Genomic DNA, 21,483 nt, shown 5'->3' with positions numbered 1-21,483 from the left:
TATGCATGCAAAATAAAAATAAAAACAACATAGTGCAACACTGTCTAAAAGTATAACATGCATAAGTATAAGTATGCATGCAAAATAAAAATTAAAACAACATAGTGCAACACTGTCTAAAAGTATAACAAATTACTTTTTTTGTCACACTTACAAAAATCTTTCAAATTAAATGCCCATCATCAAATCTTAAAAGAAACTGGAATGATGATAAAGTGTGTAACGGAACACCCTGTACCCCTGGCTGGGTACCTCCGACTAGGACTGCTTCCTAGCTGGAACAGGGGAGAAACCACAGCACTTCTGCGCATAGTCGCCGTGGCTTGACTGGGGTCCTGGAACCTCTCCTTCCTGAAGCCAAATGGGGAATTCGCTCTAGACACCCCCAGGCACTGGCGACACTCAGTCCTGGGAGCTTGAGTGCTTACAAGGACTTTCCTCTTCGAATCCTCTACACTGGAACAGTGATTAAAGAATAGCCCTTTCCCCTCCCAGTAACCAGATGACTCATAGTTCTGGGAGTACAAGCTGGAATACATTTATTGGCAGCCACAACTGGCCTTATATGCAGGTCCCCATGCAAGGGGCACTCCCCCTTGGACCCGAGAATAGACTACAGTAAAAACATACACACAATTACATTGGCTCTCAGGTCCAGGACACTCCCATACAAAACAAGATAATCCCTCCCCTGTGACTGGGAGATAATTAAGTCAAGCACTATATAAAACCCAATTTAATACCTAACACACATTTCCCAAACACCCCAAAAGTACCTTAAAAATACATAAAACCCTCTAAATGTTACATCTCCTGATAGCCCCGATCTGGGTGACCAACATATCCAAAAATCACAAAGATCAGTTGAGGATTTTCCTGGAAGTCATAATTTGACCGACCGCACGCATGGTCCTATGCCCAAAATAGTTCCATAGAATCGCGGCTAAGTGCCGCTTGGGACCGACCGTGAACCGCAAAGTCTTCATGCTAAAAATAGCTCCAGGGCATTCGTAGCTAAGTCCCCCTGAAGTCTATTCGTGGTTTTTGGCCATGCGAATGGCTGCCAGGGAGCTAGCGTTCGGTTCTATGCGCAGAAATGGAAAGTGCAGTACCAGGGGGAATAAAAGATGGGTCTTTACAGTCACTGACCTGGCCCTAGTCGGTGGGCAGGAGGACAGCTTCAGGATTCCATGGGAAACATCTGTGGAAAGCAGCGTTTGTCACTTCCGGGGAGACTAACCAGACCCCAACCTCCAATCACTCTGGGTCTGAGTTAGTCTGGTGACCCTTCCTAAAAGGGTCAGCTGTAAAGAGGGCCACCTGCCACAAGCTTCCGTTTGTAAATCCAGGGTCCTGCTGGGGAGGAAAACTGCTGCACTCCACTCCATGTAGACCAAGTTGTCGCTGGGAATGAATGATGCAATTCCTGCCGCTAGGGAGTGGGACCAGCTGTCCCCACTCCCAGTAACTTGCAGTGCCGCTAGGGAGAAAGACTAGTTGTCTTCTCTCTCTGTAAAAAGCCCTGCCACTGGGAAGAGGGACCAGCCACCTGGAACACACACTGCTGCTGGGAATGGAGGACGATACTATCCTCTCCCTGGGTTGCACACTGCTGCTGGTGAGTGAGGCCGACTGTCTCCACTCCCAGTAACACACACTGCCACTGGGGAGTGAGACCGACCGTCTCCACTCCTAGTAACCTCTGCTGCTTTTGGGGAGTGAGACCGACTATCTCCCCTCCCTGTATAGTACCCTGCCACTGTGGAGAGAGGACGATACGCTCCTCACCCTGTAACACACACTGCCGCTGGGGAGTGAAACTGACCATCTCCACTCCCAATAACTCACCCTGCCGCTGGGGAGTGGGACCCATTGTCTCCACTCCCTGTAACAAACTCGGCCGCTGAGGAGTGAGACCGACCGTCTCACCCTGCCGCTAGGGATGGAGGATGACATTCTCCTCCCCATGTAACTCTGCCTGCCGCTGGGTAAAGAGATCGACCGTCTCCTCTCCCAGTAATGCACTCTGCCGCTGAAGAGGAAGAAGGACACACTACCCTCCCTGTAACCCTGTCTGCTGCTGGGGAGAGAGGCCATTTGTCTCCTCTCCCTGAATGATACACTGCCACTGGGGAGAGAGACCGACCATCTCTTCTCCCAATAACACACTCTGCCGCTGGGGAGGAAGGATGACACACTTCTCTCCCTGTAACTCGCTTGGCTGCTGGGTAGGGGGACCAACTGTCCCCACTCCTAACATCTCCATCTGGGGTTGGAGATCTGGGCAGGCTGCTCAACATCCCCGTAGGGCCCGGTGGAGAGACCTCGATCTCGTCTACACCTGCAAACAGGGGGTCTTCCTAGGACCAGTTGATAAGGTTTCTTATCTCTGGGGTTGGTTGGGAAGTAGGTGGTACTGTCCAGGTTTTCAAACCCCAGGGGATCCTCAAAGGCCTCCCACAACAGCCCAGGCTCAACATAGTCCTTTCCCTCGGGGAGCTGGTAGCGGAGTAGCCCTGGGTAGAGGTGGCCTGCATGCCACCTCAAGGCCAGGTAGGATTCATCCAACAATAACTCAATTCCGACTAACCGCTCCAGTTCTCTTACCCACTCCTCTAGGGGCTGCTCTCCCAGAAACAGCATCAGTAGGTCGAATTTGTCCCATAGGCATTAGTTGGAATCTGGGAAAATTTCTCCTAGGAGTTCCGTTCAGAGCGTCACCCTCCATTTCCGCCGAGATAGGGTAATCCAAACTGCGCCGAACTTCCTGTAACTGCTGCTGAAGCTGGGTGTCGATGTTGAATACTGCCCGATGGTACTTGCCTCCCATCTCTGAAGTAGTGCTAGTTTCCCACAGCTAGGAAGCCATCTCACTGCTGCCAACTGGAGCTCCTTGTACCCCTAGCTGGAACAGTTGTGGCTTGACTTGGGTCCTGGACCTGCCCCCTCCTGGTGCCGAAGGGGGAATTCACTCTAGACAGACCCCAGGCCATTGACAACACTCCTGGGAGCTCTAGTCCTTACAAGGACTTTCCCTGTTGAATCTTCCACACTGGAACAGTGATTAAAGAATAGCCCTTTCCCCTCCCAGTAACCACACAACACATAGTTCTAGGAGTACAAGCTAGAATACATTTATTGGCAGCCACAACGGGCCTTATTTGCAGGTGCCCACTCCCCCCTGGACCAGAGAGTAGACTACAGTAAAACCATACACACGATTACATTGGCTCTCAGGTCCAGGACACTCCATACAAAACAAGATAATCCATCCCCTGTGCCTGGGAGATAATTGAGTCAAGCACTGTATTAAACTCAATTATCTCCAGGCACAGAAAACACACATTTCCCAAACACCCCAAAAGTACCCTAAAAGTTACATCCCCTGATAGCCTCGATCTGGGTGACCAACATATCCAAAAATCACCCAGATCGGTTCAGGTTTTCAGGATTTTCCTGGAAGTCATAATGTGACTGACCACATGCATGGTCCTATGCACAACATTTTTCCATAGAATCGTGGCTAAGTGCCATTGGGGACCGCCCGGGAAACGCAAAGTCTTCATGCCGAAAATAGTTCCAGGGCATTCACAGCTAAGTCCCCCTGAAGTCTATTCGCGTTTTTTGTCCATGCAAATGGCTGCCAGGGAGCTAGTGTTCGGTTCTATGTGCACGAATGGAAAGTGCCGAACCAGGGGGAATAAAAGATGGGTCTTTAAAGTCGCTGACGTGGCCCATAGTCGGTGGGCAGGAGGCCAGCTTCCACACTCCTTCAGGGGTCTGTGGCAAATGTCTGTGCAAAAGCAGCGTTTGTCACAAAGTGCAATATTTAAAGAGCTTCTCCCTTTTCCTTCTCTTCAAGAAAATAACGTAAAGGAATACAGTTAAAAACACTATGTAATTGCCCAGTCTCACTCTACGAGTTTCATCTCCCAGGAGACTTCGTCAAGGGTATTAGTTTAAGGTATTGTCAAAGATCAATAGTTAGTAGCATGCAAACAAAAACAGATTATAAATGAAATATGGATCCACCTCTGGATCACCTTCAGCCAAGCCGAAACAGTCCTCACAGCTGTGTTCTCTTTACAGTAATGGGAGTAATTCCCGCTGTCAATTTACTTCTTCCGATTGATCTTTTCTGCTTGGAAAGCACATGCATTCCTATATAAAGAATTTTGATCAATGTAATATTAATACAAATTCATAGAATTCATAACCAAAACATTTATAGTATATTAATATATCCCCTCATATGATAAAGTTGAGAAGGGAGGAAAATTCTAAAAATGGAATACGTATATATATAAAAATGTAAACATAACCAGATCCACCACAATTGGATTTATCAAAGTATACATCTACACACCAGATGAGCCTGATTTTCACTTAATTTTGTGAGTTTAACATTGAATACCACCCATTCTCAGTGTTTTACTCTACTACTCTATGTGTGGTCCTGTTTTTCTTTTATTGTAGATACTAGTGTTTTTTGTGTCAGTTTATATAAACTGCAATAATTATAGGGTTAAGGGTGAAGGGAGTTTGCATCCAGACCATTTCAATGAAGTGGTCTGGGTGCCTACAGCGTGCTTTTAAGTCAGCTCAAGATAAGCTACTTGCGCTGGCTGGCCCCCATACATTAAAATTCTATTGTTGTTGATGAAGCCTTGTCAAGTTGCTTCTCGATATAAACCCACACAGCGTAACATGATGTTGCATTTACCGTCTCGCTTTAGAATGTTGCAAGGCAACATTGCTTAAAGGGCCAGTTTAGGCACATTAACAACTTCATTTGCATTAATATCTTTATCCAAATGAAGTTGCTATGATGCCTTATGGTGACATGAGGCCTCCGGACGCACTCCTACCTCAAGGGGTTGAACTGGTTTAGAATGGTTACACCCCAAAGTTGCCTTCAGGGCCAATCTCAACTCCCCCCAGGCAGCATCCAGCTTCTAAAATTTCAGTTTCAGGAAGCATGGAGAGGTGAATTTCATAGGTGCGTGCTGATTGGTTAAGAGCGGTCAGCTGACGTTGGCAGCCAATTAGTGACTCCCCATTCACAAACCTGGCTTGAAAGAAACATACCTTTTTCAAGCCAATTTTGTAAATGGAGAATCACTGATTAGCTGAGAGCTTTAGCTGACTGATCTCAGGCAATCAGCCATGCCCCTGCCAGGCTGAACTTAGTGATTCCTGAAACTGACATTTCGGAAGCCGGTTAATGCCTGGGGGGAGTAATTGTAATTATTTTTTTTTAGATTAAGCTGTTATGGTGCCTGGAGTGTTCATTTAAGATGGATGAAAAATTTGTATATCTTGGCACAAGATCAGCGTCTTGGCAAAATGACTTAATTGAAGAACTATAAAAGCATGGGAATGTGTATGTATCTCTGAACGAGGTACATACCTTCAATATGCTTGTTTTATGAGGCACACAGACTGTTTTTGGAAGGGCTAGATTGCAGAGTCATGCCTCCAGCCAGTTCTGACCCGCAGGCCCCAACAGACCCCAATACCCCAACAGGCCCCAATAAACTGATTCTTTCAGGACTCTTCTTCCTATCCTCCATGAGCTGAATTTCCATTGCATCATGCAGCTGATCACAGATGTGGAACCAGAGGATCAGGACATACCAATTATCCCACGGGTAAGACCTTAGGGACAGGTTATGTCTACTGTTGGATGTATCACTCGTTTTTCCACATCTGGGTAATGATTTCCTCTGATGTTTGGACCTTACCGTTTGTTTGGGGTTACAAACTGGAATTTTTTTTAACTTGTCCAAACAAGTCTCCCCAGACCGTTCATAATTAATCATCAACAATGATCACTTCTCATGGATGAGGCTTGTGAAATCACAGCCAAGGCAACAATCACAAGCTCCAAACTCAAGGGTGGTTTCTTAGCAACCTCTTTCTAGTCAAGAAAAATAGGTATATTTTCAACCAGTCATAAATTTAAGGGAACACAATTTCTTCATTTGATCCCAACACTTCAATCTCACATGAGATTTACTAAATTGTCAAATATTTTAAAAGACTCACTGGGAAAGTCAGATGTGACAGTTCACTTGCCTACCATTCAGGACATGTTCAGCCACTTGGTGTTTCACAAAGTTCATGAAGCCAGTGATGGCCCTACCTCGTCAACATTTTGTTATTTTCAAGAGACATGCACCAACTGATCAAGCAGATGCTTACATTCTCCATGAAAGCTAGAGTGATCCACCATGTCCTGCTTCTCAGAAAATCTATTGCTCTGATCAAAACCAATCTTGATTCCCAGGACTATTGAGCCTGTTGATCAATGACCCTCTTCTACTCTCACACTTTGCTCTTTCGGGTACCTTAATTTGCTGATAGTACACGATCATGTTCTTTGGGTGGCCTGGAAGATTTCAGGGGGTCTTGGAATTTTTCAGGCCAATCACAATATTCTCTGGGATTCATAGGCTCCTTGGACCAGAAGATGCTACATCAGGGCTTGGGACAGATGACACAGCTAGTGATTTCCTAGGGACTTTGAACCCTTTATTGCCTCTGTAGATATACTTTTTGTCCCTTTCAGAGTGTAAATTCTACTTTTTAATAAACTGTTTTTATCAGCGAATTAGGAAGCTCTTGTTCTGATACAGGGTGTTCCCCTTTGATGACGAATCTGATCATTTGCTGGTTACTAAGAGCTTTTCAATTGTTGCATCACCCAAAGCCTAAATATTCCCACATTCCACATTTTGGGATGTTTATTTAGTTTTACAATTCATGAAATTCTTGCTTGCTGATAGGTCATTACATCTATAGCCTCTTTTGGTCAAGTTGTCCTTACATTTCTATTTGGTATCCTTTTGAGGCCAGATGGATTAGCTAGTTTATGTCTCTACCCGGTAATTCTCCTTCCATCGGTGCTCATGCTATGTGGGCCACAGCTGTGTGAATCTCTTGGTGATTTTAAGGTATGCCAATTGGTCACACAAGTCAACTTTCAGCACCTTTTACTTTCTATTAACCACTCTGTGTTTTCTCTCTCAGAGTTAGAACTACAAAATATGAAGCCTCCTAGATCATTTCAGCCTTGTTGTAGAAAGAAAATATTAATTTTAAAAAAGATAAAAGATGAATATTTTTCCACCGGGAAGCATGCTTCTGAATTTTTTCCTTTTTACCTTCCTCAGCAATTTTTCTATGTGTCACCTTGCTACTGTATTTTATGACTTATTTTCATGTCTGACTTTATGGACTTTATGCTGATTTTATAGGCAAACTGAATATTCATATGCAAAAGACAATCTTTATTACATAAAGAAACAATACACTGGTAAACAATAACCAATGCCACAAAATTCAGATAACATAAAAGAAAGTGACAAAGGCTAATTACAATAAACAGTCCTGATAAACATCAGAAAAAAATGTACTTGAAGCCCTAAGAGCTAGACACTTGTGAAATTACAACCCCAACATATAAGCACGAAGAAATGTGCCTTTCTCAAGTGACAGCATAAAAACTCACCTCACCATCCTGTAATATATACCCATTACACAGCTGATGGCCATTACAACATGATTCCAAGCAGACTGGACGTGAGGTCATCATGTCCAGGATGGCAAGATTAAGATGCAACACTGAAGTTGCATATAATAAATGAATCAGAAACCTTAACATCCACATTGATGCGCTCATAACTTCAGTGCTTAACTTAAATGCTTATCTCAGAAAATATTGCTATTTTCCAGTCAACTTACCAATTATTAGGATTGGATCAACTGAACTTCAAACCATAGACATAATAGATTAGTCTGTACTTGTGATTTTGATGCATTCATAATTCAAATTTGAGGTTTTTAATACTTGGTCATTTATTCTTAGTAGCAAACCCAGTTAAATTAACCTTTTTACAAATTTTTATGTTGGGTATATCTCAGAACAACTCTGCTCTTTTAAAATCATCCTATTAACCCCACATAACCATATTATCATTTGCATGGGTCAGGGGCAGATATACTTACAGGAAATGGGGCTGCTGTTGAAAAAGGATCATAAAACGAATTGCATGGATCAGATGGGTATGTCTTTATCTGTAGTGAAGAAAGATAAAAAGAGAATGTATATAAGAGAATGCCAACGTGTTAAAGAAATAAACATAGTGGAATCAATTTTAAACTAAAATTGGACAAACTGAGTTTAAATACTTAGTATTATGTTGACATATATTGTGTTTTGGGTAATTATTTTCTAGTTTTATTAGCATGCTTAATGTTAACCCCTTAAGACCGCAGCCAAATGTACAAGTTGTGATCAAAACAAAACGTAAACAAAACCTGCCATTTGCGCTATATGTCTGTCCAACTGTAATTCACCTCTTTCATATTAAATGCAACCACACTAATTATATATAATTTTATTCAGGGGAAACAGAGCTTTCATTTAACATCAAATATTTAGGTATGGAACATAATTTAATATGAATAAAATATAAAAAAAATGGGAGAAAATAAGATTTGTTTACATTTTCTTAGTTCTATGTGACATTTTTTTTTATTCTTTATTTTTGCGAGTATTGGCAAACAATATAACAGATTTTGTGATCAGCAGGTAAAAAAGTTATACAGTACATGGATACATTCGCCACCTGGCTTAGTCTACTCAGTTTTTATCAGTATAGGCGGATTTACCCAGGCTTCCCTGTCGGTGGTCCTTGAGCTTGTGACTGGGGGGGGAGGGGGGAAGGTGTTAATCTTGGGCTATATGTGCTGCCTTGTGGCCAGTGTGTATTATGCCCTGTAACCTAAGCAAGTGTAAGGCACGTAGTTAGGGTATAATTGGGTATGGGAGCTCTCGAAGCCGGGTGTGAGTTCCCACTTTGTTATGCTGTGACTGGAGGCCGGGGTCACGCTCTGGGCACCCGGAGGGCTGCTATTTTTGCGCAGAGGTGTTGCTTGGTGGCGCTTGGGGGGGATGCTTTGGTACCGAGCTAGATCTAAGGCTTACGGAGCCAGCAACATAAAAACAGAGGCATAGAGGTAGTGCATAGGCAATCTCAGTCTACGTGACATTTTAACTGTGAATGTCAAAATACTGTTTGCTTTTACTGCAATAAAATACACATATTTGTATTCAGCGATGTCTCACATGTAAATCAGTACCCCCTATGTACAGATTTTATGGTGTTTTGGGAAGTTACAGGGTCAAATATAGCATGTTACATTTTTCTGTTTTTTCACATTGAAATTCGCCAGATTGGTTACGTTATTGCAAATAGGGTATGACCAGTCTTTTTTTGTAGTCACTTGGTCACAAACACTGGCCAAAGTTAGTGTTAATATTTGAAAATGCAAAAAACGAATTTGAACGCCAATTTTGGCCAGTGTTTGTGACTAACTGGCTACTAAAAAAGACTGAACATACCCCATTTGCAATACCTTGGGTTGTCTACCGTACGGTCTTAAAGGTAACATAACCAACCTGCCGAATTTCAATGTGAAAAAAATTAAACGCAAGCCTTCTATTTGACTCTGTAACTTTTGAAAACACCATAAAACCTGTACATGAGGGGTACTGTTATACTCGGGAGACTTCGCTGAACACAAATATTAGTGTTTCAAAACAGTAAAACAACAATTATATAGTCAGTGTAAGTGCCATTTGTGTGTGAAAAATGCAAAAAATGTCACTTCCACTGACGATATCGTCGTTGTAATACATTTTACTGTTTTGAAACACTAATATTTGTGTTCAGCGAAGTCTTCAGAGTAAAACAGTATCCCCCATGTACAGGTTTTATGGTGTCTTGGAAAGTTACAGGGCTAAATATAGTGCTAGCAAATTAAATTCCCTGAACTTTCGACCTGGGTTTCAGGCAGGTCCTGCAAATTGTAATTAATAAAATGACCTAATTATGTAAAATGATTACATAAATATATACGTAGAATTATTATATATATATATATATATATCATTTTTAAAAATTATTTATATATAGGTATATATATATATATATATATATATAGTGATGTATACGTATATACTTATGTATATAGATATATATATATTTCGTTCTACATGTATTTTGATATCAATACATATATATATATATATATATATATATATATATATGTTTTAAAATACAGTTAGAACGAAATTACACATACATATATTTTTTATTTATTTATTATTGTTTTAATTTTATTTTTTAACGTATTTACATATTTGTTTATTTTATATTATATATAATGATAATTATATATATATATATATATTTAGTCAATATCATTGTACATGTACTTTGATATGAATATATATTAATATTAAAATATTAAAAATACACTAATACATTAATGAAATATTAAAATACACTTAGACAGTGTATGTATATTTATATGTATGTGTATATATATAATAAAAATATATATATGGTCTAAGTATATATTATTTACTTTTACACAGTTTTTTTTTTTTTTTACAGACAGCAGGGGGAGTACCTGTCATTACAGGCACTCCCCCTGCTGGCAATGCCGTCCATGTGATTGCGAGGTCCTCGCAAGGACCTCGCGATCACATGGCCCAGAGGGGCTGAAGAGGAAGGAGGGGGACTCCCTGGGCTCCCATACCGCGATCGCCGGTGACCGGATAAGTACATAAGAGCGCAGGGCGTTCTATGCCACCCTGCGGCGTTTAGAGCCGCTTCCTTAAGGACGGCATAGAACGCCCTGTTGTCTTAAGGGGTTAAAGGGACATTCTAAGCACCAAACAAGTTTGGCTAAATATGGTGTATAAATAATCCCACTGCAGTGTAACTGCTAATTTATGTGTAGGATCATAAAACGAATTGCATGGATCAGATGGGTATGTCTTTATCTGTAGTGAAGAAAGATAAAAAGAGAATGTATATAAGAGAATGCCAACGTGTTAAAGAAATAAACATAGTGGAATCAATTTTAAACTAAAATTGTACAAACTGAGTTTAAATACTTAGTATTATGTTGACATATATTTTGTTTTGGGTAATTATTTTCTAGTTGTATTAGCATGCTTAATGTTAAAGGGACATTTTAAGCACCAAACAAGTTTGGCTAAATATGGTGTACAAATAATCCCACTGCAGTGTAACTGCTAATTTATGTGCCGGTTAGGAGGAAACTCACTTTTGTTTCTGTTTATGCAACCTTAGCCATAACTCACTTAATGGTTTTATTTTCAATCAGATCTAACAGAACAGTTGTTTATTTTAGAAGTTCTTTTTTCCTTCTCTGTTAATTGAACTAATCACAAAGGATCATGTTGCAGCATGTAGGAAGCTATGAACAGAGAAGGAAATAAAAAAAAACACACTGTGCAATAAAATAAAATATTTAGTCTTTTTTTCAGGTAGTTTGTAGCGAAGCTGTGTAATGCACAGCATTGACCAGTATGTATAGGGCTAAATGGTAGAGTATTGAGCAGTGGCGAAAAACGCTTCATTAAGCTAAAGTTGTTTTGGTGTTCAGACTGTCTCTTCCATTTATAAAGGTACGATTTGCATATACATAAGATGATATATTTACTGAAAAGTGAAGAGAAGACAGGCAGAATAGACGAACAGTACAACAACAAAACACATGAAAACATTATGTATACTTGCATATTTGTATCTAATAATTCACTTACCTCAATCAACCAGACACAGGAGCACATCAACTTTATAGAATATACTGACGGTATCCATCATGTAGTGGACTAATAGAATAAAAGTTGGCCAGCAAGGAATAGGAAGTAGTAAACTCTTATTGCTGAATATGTGAACATAGTCAGGGGGAAGAGATGTCTAGCATATCAGAAGTGCTCAGTAGCGAACTAGTAGATCAAAGACCATAGATACAATGACGGTTTTAAACAAAGGTGGGTCTGCTACAGAAACATATTAACAAAATAGACAAGAATGTCATTATAGATCGGAGAAGCCATACTATTAGTATTACAACCATATGAATAATAAGGACCTGACATAAAACAGGAGCAAAAAAGGGGACTGGTGTTAAAATAGACATACTAGTTCAAAGTACAACATAGCTAGTTTGAAATAAAGGAGTATCAAAATACAATGTAAGTTGGGGGGCGGGGCCTGGCCGCCATGCAGAACAGCCGCATGAAACGACAGCTCCTGCAATCAGGCGAAATTTAAAGAAATCAGGGCGGAATTGGTACCCTCCTGACTACCAGAGAACGCGGTCCGACACACGTAGGGACACTGGACCTGGGGAGAGGCTTGCACTCCGTGTTTTAGTCCCCCAGAATGACTCATGTCGTCCGCATAGGATGAGGCCTACTTAGGCGGTGAGCGGGGTAGACGGCCGCTGCCCCGCTATCCCGCCCGACTGAATCACACAGGCACCCTCGAGGTCATGGAACAGGTCCCGTCTCCCCCCCTTAGGGCCGGTGGGGGTTATCCCGGCCCAAGCCCCGAGATCCCTGCAACAGCGGTGAACCTGCGGCACAGAAATATCATCACACTGCGGATGAGATCCTGAGCCGCGTGCAAAATGGCGGCAAACTCAATTTTGATCGCTCGTATCAAGAGGCATGCAAACTCCAAACTCCCCACATTGCCCCACAGGAAACTGACAACATGGCTGGAGAGGCTGGATCAGACAGGGCCCTGAGCTGTGCCCACTCAACCCCCGCCAGGACAGATCCGCAAACAGCCGGGACCCAAAGGGAGACATCGGCAAACAGGGTTCAGTGGAAGCCCACAAGACCCCCGATCAAAGAACTTACCTTCGGGCCGGCCTGACAAGAGGCGACACTCTATAGGACTCCAGCCTGATATACCTTCACAACGACAGCATGTCCACCAGGAGGCAACAGCTCACACGAACTCTCCGCCGCGCAGTCGGAATCCCCGAGCAAAGCAACCTACAGCCGGAGGTGGACACTAACGGCAGGTCCCTGGGATATCTGCCACCAAGCTGCAACAAGCTGTCTGTAATATTCGCAAGCTCTCCATCATGAACCATGGATCAGCCTGTCGGGGCGAGATTCCTCTGCATGCCGCTTGATATGAAATTGATATAAGGTTGGGGAGGTCTCTGGGGCAAAATAATTTTATGTCACTAAGTTAAGCACAAAGTTATGTCCAGCCTGCAATTTACACTATGTTGGTTTCTGTTGGAGTTATTACCTTTGCCTCCCAGCTTCTAACCATATAGATTTAGCTTAGCGCAACATGCAATCACATATACTATGCCTAGTCGGACTAGAAGCATGTCTCACCACACTGCTAAACAGTTTAACGTGTACTTACTCAAACAGCTTTGTTCACATAATGTTACTACTTGCCATGTTGCACCATTTTGTCGTTCCTTGACTAATCTTACTTAACAAGACCATATGCCATACCAGCATGATCACTCTGATGTTATTCTAATGTTAAACTATACCCTTTATAAAAACAAAAAGTGCTGTTCATCTGACATGTAATATATGCTGCTGGATAATCCCTACTGATGCCAATTGCAATGTCTCTGTAAACCTGTAAGTTATTGCAAAGCACTACAAAAATAAAGAATTAAAAAAAAAAAAAAATACAATGTAAGTTAAGGTACTCACAAAGTAGGAACCCAACAACCATCCATCACCATAAGGGTTCTGCACCATACTTTGTGTGCAACAATGCCTGCCTGTGGCATAATGGAACGTCATCCAGAGGGGCATATTCAACATTGAAATTTAACAAAGCTTTAGTACTTCCCACACCAATCATAAACACAAGGGCTATGAGGAGGTAAGATCCACATTATTGCTCATGATTGCATTAGGCAAGCAATGCCCCTTTGCCTACATCACAAAAGGGGCGTACCTCAGTGTGCACTGTACATTGTGATACTTTCAACGGAGGATGGACCGGAGCTAAGCACTCCGTTATTCATACCAACACCAAAGTGAGGTGTATATAATTTACTGCTATGACACATTAAGCACCTCTCCAATTTTTAATGAACCAACTGTAAGTTTAATAAGCACTGAAACTTATAAGGAACAGAATGTCAAGATGCTATAGCTGTCTAGAAGCTATAAGTGTCTAAATAAGGATTGTCAACAAGGGAACTATATTCATACTGCTCTACAAATTAAATCCCATACTTGGGAATCAAGTGGTCAAGAGTCATTTCTCAGACCATGAACATTATCTACTCCAGTTGTGCAGCTCCCTAGACATACACTGTATCTCAACTGTGTATGTCAAAATATCTGTATATATGGTAACATGAAGCTCAACAATGACCTATATAAATTCAAAATTCATATAGACTACTGTCTATTCAAATGTCCTGCTGTCCATAGAGAAGGTTCATCACCTGTCCCTTAATCATGGCACTTCAACTATATTCAACAAAACTCACAAACATGGTTCAGTTGTGGGAAAACCTGTTTAGACAACACCAGCATTCCCCATTCTGAGGTAATGATATAACACTAGAATAAAATAATTCAAAACTATTATTGTATCAGACACTATACAAACCATGTAAGCAGAAAACCAGGAGAGATCTTGGATATAAGTGTCAAATATAAGGTCAGGACTCCTAAATAGTTCTGTTAAATCATAGATAAGTCACAAACTGCTAAGCTGCATTACATCTATTCTACTGATGTAACCATTCAAAGGCAACCAAGTATGTTTACCCTAAAAATGATACCCAAAATGGTAACTACAGACATTAGATTGATTGACTAAGAGTATGCAATTTAAATAGCCCAAATGTGCCAAGGTTTTTAGAAAATTAATACAGTAGCCTTCTTTATGTGTTGTTTGTCCAAATTGCCTCTTTTTCTACCTCATTTTGAAACACTCTGCACCAGTGTAATGGTATTTATTAATTAATGACTTTTTGTCATAAAAAAGCATAATGAGCTTAATGCTTTAGAGGCACCACTAGGGGTCAGTGTGCTAACTCATGTGCTTCTGGCAGTGACATCACAGGCCAGCCTACTTACTGGATAAAACCAAATAGTAGGAGGAACTCTTTCTCTTTTCTTTTGCTTGCATGGATTGAAAATGTAGCTGACTGTATAGCTCCAGCCAAACAGGCTGGAGCCGTGTAAGTAATCTATTATAACAGCTAGCAACTGTTATAGCCTTTTGTTTGTAGTTTTGTATTGTGTAATTATTGTGGTAAATTGACATTCTGCTAGCATTTGTTTAATTGTTAATTATAATTATATTAAATATACATTTAATACTACCATGCTTTGTGTATTTCCTATTATATATTCGACCATAATACCGAACTCTAAAAAATATTAAAGTTGTTATTTGTTGCTTAATTATTATATATTAATTAATATTCATATTTAAGTCACAACTTTAACAACCAGTAAAATGAAGTCCATTAGACACACCTCTATGTGGGACCAATGATGTCAAGCTATTGAGGTGTCATTAGGACTAGTACCATTTACGGAGGGGTTATAAGTCATATATGTTGAGTCAACCCTATCTTGGTTGCCTAAAACAACTAACATACCAATGTAGTAGGTATAAGGTTTGAAAATAAATTTAAAGAAATTTAAACATTTTCGATAACAGTAACCATTCTTAAGAATTGGAAGTCATATATGTGGGGTCAAGACTTTCTTGCGGTGTATGGCCTGGTTCTGTAATGGACAGCACCTATCCAAAACGCTTTCAATAGTCCCAGAGCCCACATCAAAATTTCCAATACATCTAATAAGGGTCCTGGAGTCCAATGCTCAATCTTGGATTAGATTTCCATCTATTGTCATAAAGGCTTTTTTCCCCTGAAATTGGTACTGTCTCACTGATATTCATCTACTGAGGGGGTAACGATGATAACTTCCCCAATTTAGAAGGATATTTGTTGTAGTGGACTTCCTAAAAAAGGTAGTCATTATCTTGCTGTCACGTGATTGATCCCACCTCCATAGTAAATCGTAAGTTTTGATGTTCTAAATTCAAGAAATTTTTCTGGCATACTAGTCCACACCAAAACTACATTATCTATGTAATATTACATCACTCAGAATTCACTGTTCTCAGTATACTCTTGCGCCCTGTTTTTTTGCTCTCAATAAGTTTAAAGGGTAATCCAGACGTGGACCCCTTGCCCACGGTGCCTAGAGAGATCTCAGCGATGCCTCATTGATGATGCCTAACAAGGCTGAAACGATCATCTGGAGTTGCTGTGTCTCTCGTACATAGGGAGCTTGCTGGCATTTCGGATCTGGACTGCCCATATGGGTGGGACCAGTCTGATATGTTTCAGAGATGTTCTCTCTGTAATGGCACAAGATGAGCTAAAACCAGCTTGAGATCTGAGCGGGGACCCACCGAAGGGCAGGCTATTTCAGCTGCTGCCCGTTCTCAGTATACTCTTTCGCCCTGTTTTTTTGCTCTACATAGTGTCTGAGAAGGCTTTATTGGATACCTGACAATTAGATAACTGGTTGTAAACAGTTTTAATAGTTGCTACAAAATAAAATTGCAAGCAAAGAGATTGCGTGGGGAGGTGTAAATATTTGATAGCTGAATTTCCCTCAGTACCAACGGAATATAATAAAGTACAGTAGTAAAGAAGGTTATAGGGTGTGATATCTGGATAATTACTAATTAAATCCAGCTAATACGAGTGGAGATATAATAACAGGGAGAACAAATCCTCCCCAAAACTAGATAGAGAGTCTCCAATAAAGTGGATGATTAATTGGAATAGAATTGGATAGATTGCATCTCCCTTAATCAAGCATTAGAGGAGTATCAAGCATGCATAAGAGATATAAAAATTTACCTGTAGTAGCTGTCCCTATCACACTCCTCAAAAAGGGAAAAGGAAGAACAGATCCTCTCAAAAGAGATTGTAAGACAAAGAAATAGTAGATTGTAGAATGAACAGAAAAGAGATGGTTTGAATTATCTCACCAGTGCATCTAAAACATGTGATGAGATAAGTAAAGGACACAGAGATTAAATCCAAAAGCTATCCCTATTGCACTCCTCAAAAGTTCTAAAATGTCACAAAAGTCCCTCAAAAGCTTAAATAGAACTAACAGATACCTAATGCCTCAGAACAGGAGACAGCCTATTACCTCCTATTGAATAATCATCCTCACAATATCAAAAGAAAATCCACATAAACACCTTGTAAAAAAATAATAAAACAAAAATTAAAGTGCTATATCCTGCTAAAAGTGTTCAATGTGAAATTTTGGTGCACTAGTGCACTTTCTTCAGGGTGCCCTGACTCATCTATCAAATATTGACACCTCACAAAACAATCTGTTTGTTTGCAATTTTATTTAGTAGCAACTAGTTGAAACTAGTGATCTAATTGGCGTGTATCCAAAAAAGACTTCTGAGACACTGGATACATTAGTACCAACTCAATAAGCTGCTACTAATTTGTTATTTACTATCCCCATCTTTCTAAGTAGATTAACCCCTTAAGACCGCAGCCAAATGTACAAGTTGTGATCCAAAAAAACGTAAACAAAACCTGGCATTTGCGCTATATGTCTGTCCAACCATAATTCACCTCTTTCATATTAAATGCACCCCCCATTATTATATATCATTTTATTCAGGGGAAACGGGGCTTTCGTTTAACATCAAATATTTAGGTATGGAACATAATTTAATATGAAAAAAATATTTAAAAAATGGGAGAAAATAAGAATTTTTAAAATTTTTTTAGTTCTACGTGACATTCTAACTGTGAATGTCATAATACTGTTTGCTTTTACTGCAATACAATACACATATTTGTATTCAGCGATGTCTCGCGTGTAAAACAGTACCCCCTATGTACAGGTTTTATGGTGTTTTGGGAAGTTACAGGGTCAAATATAGCGTGTTACATATTTCAGTTTTTTTACATTGAAATTCGCCAGATTGGTTACGTTGCCTTTGAGACCATATGGTAGCCCAGAAATAAGAATTACCCCCATGATGGCATACCATTTGCAAAAGTAGACAACCTAAGGTATTGCAAATTGAGTATGTCCAGTCTATTTTAGTAGCCACTTGGTCACAAACACTGGCCAAAGTTAGTGTTAATATTTGAAAATGCAAAAAACTAATTTGAACGCAAATTTTGGCCAGTGTTTGTGACTAAGTGGCTACTAAAAAAACTGAACATACCCTATTTGCAATACCCTGGGTTGTCTACTATTGCAAATGGTATGCCATCATGGGGATAATTTTCATTCCTGGGCTACCATACGGTCTCAAAGGCAACCTGGCGAATTTTAATGTGAAAAAACTGAAACGCAAACCTTATATTTGACTCTGTAACTTTTTGAAAACACCATAAAACCTGTACATGAGGGGTACTGTTATACTCAGGAGACTTTGCTGAACACAAATATTAGTGTTTCAAAACAGTAAAACGTATCACAACAATTATATCGTCAGTGTAAGTGCCATTTGTGTGTGAAAAATGCAAAAAATGTCACTGTCACTGACGATATCGTCGTTGTAATATATTTTACTGTTTTGAAACACTAATATTTGTGTTCAGCGAAGTCTTCCGAGTAAAACAGTACCCCCCATGTACAGGTTTCATGGTGTCTTGGAAAGTTACAGAGTTAAATATAGTGCTAGACAATGTAATTCCCTGAACTTTTGGCCTGGGTTGGCAGGCAGGTCCTGCAAATTGTAATTAATAAAATGACCTAATTATGTAAAATTATTAAATAAATATATGCGTAGAATTATTATATATATATATATGTGTGTATATATATGTGTGTATATATATGTATATAATTTTTTTTAATTATTTTTATTTATATATAGGTATATACATAGTGATATATACGTATATACTTATGTATATAGATATATATATTATTTCGTTCTACATGTATTTTGATATCAATATATATATATTAATTTTAAAATACAGTTAGAACGAAATTACGCATGTTTATATATTTTTTATCTATTTTTTTTTCATTATTTTTTGATTATTTTTTTAACGTATTTATATATTTATTTATTTTTTATTATATATAAATATATATATAATGAAAATTATATATATATATTTAATCAATATCATTGTACGTGTATTTTGATATTAATATATATATATATAATTATGTATATATTAATATTAAAATACACGTAGACAGTGTATGCATATTTATGTGTATGTGTGTATATGTGTGTATATATATACTTAGATCATATATATAATAAATATATATATGATCTAAGTATATATAATTTATTTTTACACTGTTTTAAATTTTTTTTTTTTTTCAGACAGCAGGGGGAGTACCTGTCATTACAGGCACTCCCCCTGCTGGCAATGCCTTGGACGGCTATGCCGTCCATGTGATCGCGGGGTCCTCGCAAGGACCTCGCGATCACATGGCCCTGGGCGGCTGAAGAGGACGCAGGGGGACTCCCTGGGCTCCCAAGTAAGTCCCCCATACCGCGATCGCCGGCGTGGGATCGCCGGCGACCGGGTAAGTACATAAGATCGCAGGACGTACTATGCCGTCTTGCGGCTTTTAGAGCCACCAAAATAAGGACGGCATAGTACGTCCTGCGGTCTTAAGGGGTTAAATCAACCAGGTGTTATCTCTCCTCCCCTGCTGTCCTACATCTCTGACTGGATGTCTTCCCGCTTTCAGAAACTCAATCTCTCTAAAACTGAGCTCCTTGTCTTCCCTCCTCCTAATATTGATCCTCCTCTTTCACTCTCCCTTCAAGTTAGTGGCACACACATTAATCCATCCTTGCAAGCACACTGTCTTGGCGTTATACTTGACTCTGGCCTCACCTTTGAGCCTCACATCCAGTCTGTCACAAAATCCTGTCAATTCAACCTTAAAAATAATGCTGCATCCGCCCCTTTAACCACTAAATCACGTAAAATCTGGTCCAGATATATGCTGGCATTCTCAAGAAAATTACCTAACCTGACGGTATAGGTCTTCCAGAAAGTACATTTTGTTACTTGTAGACTTTAGGTAAAGAGTAAAACGTAGCAATGTGAGGAGTGCTAGAATATATGAATGGAAATTCACTCTTCAAATTTAATTCTAGAGATATTGCATCCTCCAAGGGTGAGTTCAATTACCTATGGCAGGGTTTCACAAAGTGTGGGTCGCAGCTTACTGGTGGGTCGCCGGGTGATTCCCAGTGGGTCACACTGACGCCTCCTGTATGCCGCCGGGCCCCTCCAATTAGTCTGCCCAGCACCTGTGGTCTGCAGCTCTGCCAGGTACAAAGCTGCAGATGGTGTGATAGAGGTCTCGCAAGCTCCCAGAGCGTTACCATGGCAATGTCCTGGGTGTTTGCGAGACTTCTATCACGCGGTCTGCAGCTCTGCACCCGGCGGAGCTAAAGACCGGAGAGGTAACCCACCAGACCACCAGGGAGAGACACTGAACCACCAGGGAATTAGTACACAGCCTCCCCAAACTGTAACCCCTTCTCTTCCTGCCCCCCCCCCACACTGTATCCCCTTCTCTCCCTGCACCCTCCCACACTGTAACCCCTTCTGCCCCTGCCCCCTCCCAACACTGTAAACCCTTTTCTTCCTGCTCCCTTCCCACACTGTAACCCCTTCCCTACCTGCCCCCTCACCACACTGTAACCCCTTCTATGATTGCCCCCCTCCCCACACTCTAACCCCTTCTGTGATTGCCCCCCTCCCCACATTGTATCCTCTTCTCTCCCCGCCCCCTCCCACACTGTAAACCATTCTTTCCCTGCCCCCTCCCCACACTGTCCCTGCCCCCCTACCCACACTGTAACCCCTTCTGTGATTGCCCCCGTCCCTACACTGTAACCCCTTCTCTCCCTGCCCCCGCCCCACACTGTAACCCCTTCTGTGATTGCCCCCCGCCCCACACTGTAACTCCTTCTGTCACTGCCCCCTCCACACACTGTAACCCTTTCTCTCCCTGCCCCCTGCCCACACTGTCCCTGCCCCCCTTCCCACACTGTAACCTCCTCTCTCCCTGCCCCCTCCCCACACTGTAACCCCTTCTCACCCTGCCCCTGCCCCCCTACCCACACTGTAACCCACTTTCTCCCTGCCCCCTCCCTACACTGTAAGCCCTTCTGTGATTGCCCCCTTCCCCACATTGTATCCTCTTCTCTCCCTGCCCCCCTCCCCACACTGTAAACCCTTCTTTCCCTGCCCCCTCCCCACACTGTAACCCCTTCTCTCCCTGCCCCCCTCCCCACACTGTCCCTGCCCCCATCCCCACACTGTAACCCACTTTCTCCCTGTCCCCTCCCCACACTGTAACCCCTTCTGTCCCTGCCCCACACTGTAACCCCTTCTCTCCCTGCCCCCTCCCCACACTGTAACCAGTGGCATCAGGAATTATACTTAGGGTGGACACATAAGGGGCCAGGGACAAAATAAGGGGGGCACATACATACACACACACAGATGGCTCGACAAATTCCAGGCGCCAGGTTGCCATGACGACTAGACATTTCACCCTGGCACCTTGCATTTGTC

The 21,483-nt window shown here is 41.1% G+C and overlaps 1 protein-coding gene across 1 annotated transcript in view; it reads right to left on the bottom strand.

Moving 5' to 3' along the window:
• The window catches only part of LOC134608784 (band 4.1-like protein 4B), an 86,810-nt gene that overhangs the window by 23,678 nt on the left and 41,649 nt on the right, over positions 1-21,483 (bottom strand). The window contains exon 2 of the mRNA XM_063451884.1: positions 8,011-8,079. Coding sequence (XP_063307954.1) covers positions 8,011-8,079 — 69 coding nt within the window. The remainder of the gene's footprint in view (positions 1-8,010; positions 8,080-21,483) is intronic.

Source organism: Pelobates fuscus, chromosome 4 (genome assembly GCF_036172605.1).
Source record: "Pelobates fuscus isolate aPelFus1 chromosome 4, aPelFus1.pri, whole genome shotgun sequence".
NCBI lineage: Eukaryota > Metazoa > Chordata > Amphibia > Anura > Pelobatidae > Pelobates > Pelobates fuscus.
This window is presented reverse-complemented; position numbering and strand designations above follow the sequence as displayed.